Below are 8119 nucleotides of genomic sequence, written 5' to 3' on the forward strand. Positions count from 1 at the left end.
AAAGTTGATGAACGAAAGATGTGCAGCGTTGGTAGATTTACACAAAAAAATAATTTTTTACTTTGTTAAAACTTTAAATTAAAGCCATTTTTGAATTTTGTTTAAAATACATCACGGTTTGTTTCTGTCATGATTCAAGCGTCAAGTCAAGTAGGCTTTTATTTGTCAAATATGCTGAGTACAGGGCATACAAAGCAAGTAAGTCAAACTCTGCTTGATTTTAGTTTATAATCACTATATTTAATAAACCTATTAAATCTATAGTCATGATATCCATGAGACATTTTTTTTCCTTTTGCATTTATGTTAATTGTTCTTTTTTATGTCTGTTTTTATTCAACGCATTTGATTAAGTCTATAATGAGTTTGATTAATCTGGGTGATTTTGTTGTATTGTGGACAATCAATGTTTAAATAAGCCAATCAACAGTATTATATAGTGTGGTTTATTGTTTAAAAAACGTATTATTACGTCTTTATTTTATTATTGTAGCTGTAAGACAATTTAAGAACATGTAGGTAATACGTGTACGAACAGACAAAATATATATTTATCACATGTTCTGTGTATAAATGCTTCATAAAACCAAGAGGCTGAGAGTATAATTTATGTCTTTAAAGACAAAGATGAGATTGGTCTCATTTTAACCGTTTCTTTCTATTTGTTTTTGTTTTCTGCCTTACTTTGTTTTGCTCTCAAAGATAATTTTAAGAAACACTTTTTCTTTTTTTTAAATTAACTTTTCATGCAACTCTGCTCTGTTTTTCTGTTTTTCTTTTCAGCGTTGATACCTACATTTAATAATTTTATTACTTTACTTGTTTTTAGGGTTATATTTTTATCTATCAGAGTTCTTAGTGTTTATTGTACATCGCCTTGTAACAGTTTTGGCTGTGTTAAAGAACTTTATAAATAAAGTTTATTTGGTTTGAAATTTTAAAATGTTCCACAAACACATCAATAATATTTCATGTTTACCTGCTCGTGAAAAAGAATAGTGTTAATATTAGATATAATTTATATTATAATATTATTTTACGTAATAAAGTTTAGAATGTCGGTGATCGTGAAGCTTCTTTTCTTCTCTCGTCGATTCCAGAAAGTTCCCGTCAAGCTACGTCACGTGGTCCCGATCCAGTTTCACAATAAGACTCCTGAATGTCGAGGCTCATTGACGGAAAGGCCCGCCCAACCGGAAACGTCTTATTGTGAAGGGCCAAACCGGAAGCCGCTCCCGAGTCTCCCTCCGACTTGACCGTTTGGTTCGTGAAGCGTCTCGAAGCCTCCAGGCTGTGAGCTCCGCTGATATAAAGCGGCTGATCCGAGAGCAGAGCCAGTTAGAGAAAGAGATCAGAGCGCAGAGAAGATCCAGAGAAGAAGAGAAGATCCTTCCTCTTCACAGATCACTCCATCAACACTCTACGGTAAGGATTTCTGTCATTCTTTCTAGAGGAAAGGCGGGAAAGTGGAGGAAAAGCTTTGATCGGGAGAAAAGGGGAGACTTTGATCAGCAGCGTTTTACAATGACAGTAAACTTTCTTTAGTGTGAAGGACCAAAGCTTTGGAGCTGTTTAGTAGATGGAAGTAGAAAAGTGAAGCCCTGATGTGATCCTTTGAAGATGAGAGAGCAGAGCAGATGAGTGAGAGCCAGAAGTGACTGAATCCTCCTTGTAGATGAAGTCCGAGCTCTGACGCTGGGACTGGCTTGTTTCTAGACTCTGTGGAAGCATCAGAAGCTGTCCGAGCTGCTGGAGAAGTTCCTGTTTGTAACGTTTCCTCCCATCTGTGTCTGCGCGTCTTTCCAGCACAGAGTCCTCCAGCAAAGATGTCTGCAGCAAAGAACGTGGCCATCGGCATCGACCTGGGCACCACCTACTCCTGCGTGGGCGTTTTCCAGCACGGAAAAGTGGAAATCATCGCCAACGACCAGGGCAACAGGACCACCCCCAGCTACGTGGCCTTCACCGACACGGAGAGGCTGATCGGAGACGCGGCCAAGAACCAGGTGGCTCTGAACCCCAGCAACACGGTGTTTGACGCCAAGAGGCTGATCGGGCGGAGGTTCGATGAGCCGGTGGTGCAGGCCGACATGAAGCACTGGCCCTTCAAGGTGGTTTCAGAAGGAGGGAAGCCCAAAATCCAGGTGGAGTACAAAGGAGAGAACAAGAGCTTCTTCCCCGAGGAGATCTCCTCCATGGTCCTGGTGAAGATGAAGGAGATCGCCGAGGCCTACCTGGGCCAAAAGGTGTCCAACGCCGTCATCACAGTGCCGGCGTACTTCAACGACTCCCAGCGACAGGCCACCAAAGACGCCGGCGTCATCGCGGGGCTCAACGTCCAGAGGATCATCAACGAGCCCACGGCGGCCGCCATCGCCTACGGTCTGGACAAGGGCAAGTCGGGAGAGAGGAACGTGCTGATCTTTGACCTGGGAGGAGGCACCTTCGACGTGTCCGTCCTGACCATCGAAGACGGCATCTTTGAGGTGAAGGCCACGGCCGGAGACACTCACCTGGGCGGGGAGGACTTTGACAACCGCATGGTCAACCACTTTGTGGAGGAGTTCAAGAGGAAACACAAGAAGGACATCAGCCAGAACAAGAGAGCCTTGAGGAGGCTGCGCACAGCTTGCGAGAGGGCCAAGAGGACCCTGTCCTCCAGCTCCCAGGCCAGCGTGGAGATCGACTCTCTGTTTGAGGGCGTGGACTTCTACACCGCCATCACCAGAGCTCGCTTCGAGGAGCTGTGCTCCGACCTGTTCCGGGGAACGCTGGAGCCGGTGGAGAAAGCCCTGAGGGACGCCAAGATGGACAAGGGGCAGATCCACGACGTGGTCCTGGTGGGAGGCTCCACCCGGATCCCCAAAATCCAGAAGCTCCTGCAGGACTTCTTCAACGGCCGGGAGCTGAACAAGAGCATCAACCCGGACGAGGCGGTGGCTTACGGCGCCGCCGTGCAGGCCGCCATCCTGTCGGGCGACACCTCGGGCAACGTTCAGGACCTGCTGCTGCTGGACGTGGCGCCTCTGTCCCTGGGCATCGAGACGGCCGGAGGAGTCATGACGGCCCTGATCAAACGCAACACCACCATCCCCACCAAACAGACCCAGGTGTTCAGCACCTACGCCGACAACCAGCCCGGGGTCCTGATCCAGGTCTACGAAGGCGAGAGAGCCATGACCAAGGACAACAACCTGCTGGGCAAGTTTGAGCTGACGGGAATCCCACCTGCTCCACGAGGGGTCCCTCAGATCGAGGTCACCTTCGACATCGACGCCAACGGCATCTTGAACGTGTCGGCGGCGGACAAAAGCACCGGCAAGGAGAACAAGATCACCATCACCAACGACAAGGGCCGCCTGAGCAAAGAGGACATCGAGAGGATGGTGCAGGAGGCTGACAAGTACAAGGCCGAGGACGAGGAGCAGAGGGACAAAATCGCTGCCAAGAACTCCCTGGAGGCCTTGGCCTTCAACCTGAAGAGCAGCGTGCAGGACGACAGCTTGAAGGACAAAATCAGCCCGGAGGACAGGAAGACGGTGCTGGACAAGTGCGACCAGACCATCGCCTGGCTGGAGAACAACCAGCTGGCCGACAAAGACGAGTACCAGCACAAGCAGAGAGAGCTGGAGAAGGTGTGCAACCCCATCATCAGCAAGCTGTATCAGGGAGGGATGCCCAGCACTTCCTGCAGAGAGCAGGCGCGGGACCACAGCCAGGGGCCCACTATTGAGGAGGTGGACTGAAGGGGCCCTCGGTCTGGACTCTGGCCAGAAACCTGCCTGCTGGAAGAGCCGCACGTTTGACACGTGTGACTGGAAAGACCTGGAAATGGAACCATTGTTCAGAGTCAGACTGGACTCCCACTTTGCTCTGCTGGACTTTGAAGAAAACAGGAACTGAAATGTTTGAGGACAGAATTCAGATCTGTCACACACAAACACATGTGGAACCTCAGATCAACTTTTATTGTATTTATTTAAGTGTGAAATAAAAAAATATTTTTGTAATAAAAAGACAAAAATCCTTTTCTTTGTCTTTAGTCTGCATTCAGAGAACACCACTAGAGATGAAATCTGTCCTCACAGTTGATGTGGACTCTCTCCGGTTCAACAGTAATTTTCTCTAAACATGAATTTAAATGTTTTTGTTTCCGGTCCTGAAGTGATTTAAATCTGTTTCTGAGATTATCTTTAGTTCCTTGTTTACGATTTAAACGTATTTGTTAAGCTGCAGTTTTGACCATATATGTTTTCATGACAACAGTTTGACGGAAACAGTCACGCCATCATCTGTGGACGCCAAACAAACCTAGAGACAGAGGTGGACAACGCTTCGAAAGGTTTTCTAGACATAGTTTGTCACGGTGGAATAAGAATTATTCAACTCGTCAATTCAAAAACACATTTTCCAAAGGGGTGTGAACTAGAGGTTTACTACGACAGAGTATTAGGGCCACCAAAAAAGTAATACCACGAGTTTTTTTCTCATAAAATTACGACTTTAAATCTCATAGATTTATGAGATTAAAAGTCATAAATGTAGCCTGTAACTTTTAAAGTCATAAATATACGACTTTATTCTCATAATTTAGCAGTTATGACTTTTTTCTCGTAAATTTACGAGATTTAGCCGTAATTTTAAAAATAAAATTTTCTTTATAAACTGGCCCCAATACTCCGTCACAGTTTACAAAATGCAAAAAGTGAAATGAAAAATATCTTATGTGATTAATTCCTAAAACAAAGATTCAGAGAAACTGAACAATGTGAAGAGAGTTCAGCAGATTTTAAACATTCAGGTCAGTGAGCTTCAGTATTACATTTATCACTCATCTGGACATTGATCCTCTGTGAGATCAAGAGAAATCTTTATTTGGATTCATATATCAACAATAGTGTATTTAGAAAACAGTACACATTACCTGGAAAACCTTCTGGTCCTCCATGATAAACCGTCCTGCGGGTGGCGCCAAAGGAAAACCAATCTGACTTAAAGCAGTTTCCCACTTTATGGCACCAGTAAATGCGTCTTTGCTCCTGCAGGGTCCAAACAACAAGACAAGACCATAAACTTTATTCATCCCAAGGGAAAGTGGTGGTAGAGACGCATCCACAGACCAGTTTCCCAGAAGGGGGCAGCAGCCGCTTAGATCAGGCGGCTCTAATGAGGAAACATAAAGTTGCTGGTTCAGCGTTTTCTGGGACTGTCTGTTTCTCTGCAGCACAGACGGTTCTGGGACTCCAATGTTCACATTCTCTGAGGAGTTTCTGTGACTGCACGTTGATGTCTCTTTAATCATCTAGAAGTTGGTTTTGATGGATTTTAGTCTGGACCTAAAGACTGGACCCAAAGTGCTGAAGCTGACATCAGTATCATTGGTTGGAACCAATAGTTCTAACACCTTTTCATCGGTGTATAATGAGGTTCTGCTTTAATAAAGTTTATGAAAACTTTCATGGAAACACAATAACAATTACATTTAAAATGGATGTAAAAATGTTAGACAACTCGTTCAACAAGTTTGTGTGCCAAGATAGTCAATGGAATGAAGATTATTAGTTGTACAAACAGTTACTAATTAGCCTGGACAAGTTTAGATCATTTTGACAGACATGATAAAACAAATGAATAATGTAAGTGATACATGTGTAGAGATTTGTACTTCAATTACTTTGTGAGGTTGCACTAATTGTTGTGAGAAGTTCAATTCTGTTGTGAGAAACGCACAGAAACGATGGAGACAGACTGTAAGTCAATGAAGATTCCAGCAGCAGATTTCTTTTCATGATTTCCTCCACTGCATCAGTGGTAGACGTTTTGGTTGATCTGTTTTCTCTGAAACCATATTAGTTTTTATTTATGTATTTAAGTTTATCAATGAATTTAGCTCATCTGTCACTGAAAATCTTCTCTAGAATTTTAGAGAATTGTGGAAGGAGAGACTTGGGTCTGTAGTTTGTAAACAGGTGTTTGTCTCCACTCTTATTACAGGAATCACTTTAGCGATTTTCACTGGTGGTCGTCTTCACAGCAACGTTCCCAGAGGTCTCCAGAAAGCTTCTGTAGTTTCCTCACCTGTGAGAGTTTGTTCTTTCAAACCAGAATCTGCTTCCTCTAAGAATTAAAAAAGGGTTTCCTTCTAGTTTTGCTCTGAACAAACATGTGAAAAGCTTTTTCTTTTTAATGATTTCTTGCCTCGTCATCCTGATCATGACATTACAGATCTTCAGGAACCAGATCTACCAGTTAGAACACAGACATAAACTTGTCATTCTGACACGGCTGACCAGAGGAATGCAGATATGAACTGACAGATCCGATAAGAAACGACTGGTGTTTAATCGTTCAAACATCATGAAGCTTGTCGCACAGGCCCAACACGTCTCAGGTGGAGTACTTCCTGTTATGAGCCGCGCCGACATTCTGTTCCAAAAACATAATCGGAAAAGAAATGCAGTTTAAATCTTAATTTGCTTTATTTTCTGTTCTCCAACACCAGAACGAAACCAGGTAAACACCAAAAACACCATTTCATTCAGAGCGGGGCTTTAAGAGAGAAAAGGACGCTCCACCACATCAACACATTTAACGCAGAGACTCAGGAATCTGAACTTCAGCTTTCCAGAAAAAGGCAAACCAACCAGAAGATTCTTTGATTCAGTTTAACAACAGACTTAAATCCCAGTTTTTATCAGCAGGAACTCGGTTAATCCTGATGTTCAAAGGAGAGGATGGAGCATAAAGTACGGAAAACGAGACGGAGGTAGAAGAAAATTCTTTTGTGGATGTGCCAGCCAGGCCTGGGCGTGTTGGCGTGGACGTAGATGGTGGGCGTGTTGGCGGGGACGTAGATGGTGGGCGTGGTGCTGAGGGTGGTGGGGACGCCGATGCCGCTGGTGGCTGACGGCAGGAACGGTCCCACCGTCAGAACCAGGAAGTCCTGGAAGTGGCTGAGCTTTTCAAACTCCATCACAGCAGCGGCTCGTCTTCTCCTCAGGGAGCGGCGCACAAACGACATGACGGCGGCCTGAAACCAGGAGCCGTCCTGCCGGCACATGAGCGGGCCTCCAGAGTCGCCCTGAACGCACAGAAGGAAACCGTTCGGTTTTACTACAAGCGGGAAAGTGGAACCGCAGACAGCAAAGACAAACCAAAAGTTCTCTTCTTTGTTTAGGACATGAGACAGTTTTCTTTATTAGAAAGAGGGGAAAAAAACTAACTGTATATAGAGCTGGACTGAGTGACCCCGCCCCCTGGAGTTCCAAACAGGAAGTTCCCAAAATCCCATGGACTTCAATGTAGAAACAACCAGCTGTTATCAGTCATTCTGTTGGTCAGAATAACCACTCGAGCTCTAATAACTTTTCAACATCTTCTTGATAATCCTCTTATCATCGCACAGCTTCTATAGTTAACATTAGAAACTGACCAATCAGAGGCCTCAGTAAAAGTGGGTGGAGCCTGCTGGCCCCACCTGCAACGTGTGGCAGTGGAATTCTATTTCCTAAAACTGGACCCTGATGGCAGCAGGTAAAGTGAAAATCGAGATTGTTGATGCTCAGATCCTTTCCTGCTGAAACACTAAAATGACTCGGTTCAAGACGGACCCAGAATCTTTTCTAGACAAATAACACTCGTTTTATTTTATTTGGTTTTGCTCGTTTTCTGAGGTTCTTCACGCTGAATCCTGGAGAAGCTGGATCCGGTTATTCAAAACACTCCTAGCATTCCTGCCTGGCGTAATCATTTAGCAACATGCTAAAATATTGGAACAATTCGATTTCTTTCCTGTTTTTTAGACTAATTCTGAGTTTAGATAATATGTTTCCATTATATTAGCTATTTTTGCTCATTTAGAAAATGTCCAGTTTTTTTAGGGCTAATTTAGATTTTGGCTAATACTCTAACATTATGCTAGCAGCTTTTTTACACTAATTAAATGTTTCCATTTTTAGCACAGTGTTTTTGACTAATTTAAAATTTTTACAGTTTTAAGCTAATTTCTGGTTTAGCTGATATTTTAACAATATGTTAGCTGTTTTGGCTAATTTAGACGTTTTCTATTTTTTAAGGCAATGTTGGAGTTTAGCTAATATTTGAAGAATTTGCCAGCTTT

The 8119-nt window shown here is 43.9% G+C and overlaps 2 protein-coding genes across 3 annotated transcripts in view; one reads left to right on the forward strand and one right to left on the reverse strand.

The window, feature by feature from the left end:
• Positions 1–1188: 1188 nt before the first annotated feature.
• LOC112139445 (heat shock 70 kDa protein 1) lies at positions 1189–4027 on the forward strand. 2 transcript variants are annotated; one of them, XM_024262254.2, is made up of 2 exons: positions 1189–1425; positions 1812–4027. In XM_024262254.2, exon 2 carries the CDS (start codon positions 1827–1829, stop codon positions 3744–3746), a length of 1920 nt encoding a protein of 639 aa, XP_024118022.1. In that variant the 5' UTR covers positions 1189–1425; positions 1812–1826; the 3' UTR covers positions 3747–4027. The 2 variants fall into 2 exon arrangements, with proteins under 2 accessions (XP_024118022.1, XP_024118021.1); XM_024262253.2 differs by having other exon boundaries at positions 1193–1425; positions 1807–4027.
• A 2298-nt stretch (positions 4028–6325) lies between these two features.
• The window catches only part of LOC112139397 (transmembrane protease serine 9), a gene marked incomplete at its 5' end in the record, with an annotated part of 6142 nt that continues 4348 nt past the window's right edge, over positions 6326–8119 (reverse strand). The window contains 1 exon segment of the mRNA XM_024262181.2: positions 6326–7081. Coding sequence (XP_024117949.1) covers positions 6710–7081 — 372 coding nt within the window.

This window comes from Oryzias melastigma, linkage group LG17 (assembly GCF_002922805.2).
Source record: "Oryzias melastigma strain HK-1 linkage group LG17, ASM292280v2, whole genome shotgun sequence".
Classification (NCBI taxonomy): Eukaryota; Metazoa; Chordata; class Actinopteri; order Beloniformes; family Adrianichthyidae; genus Oryzias; species Oryzias melastigma.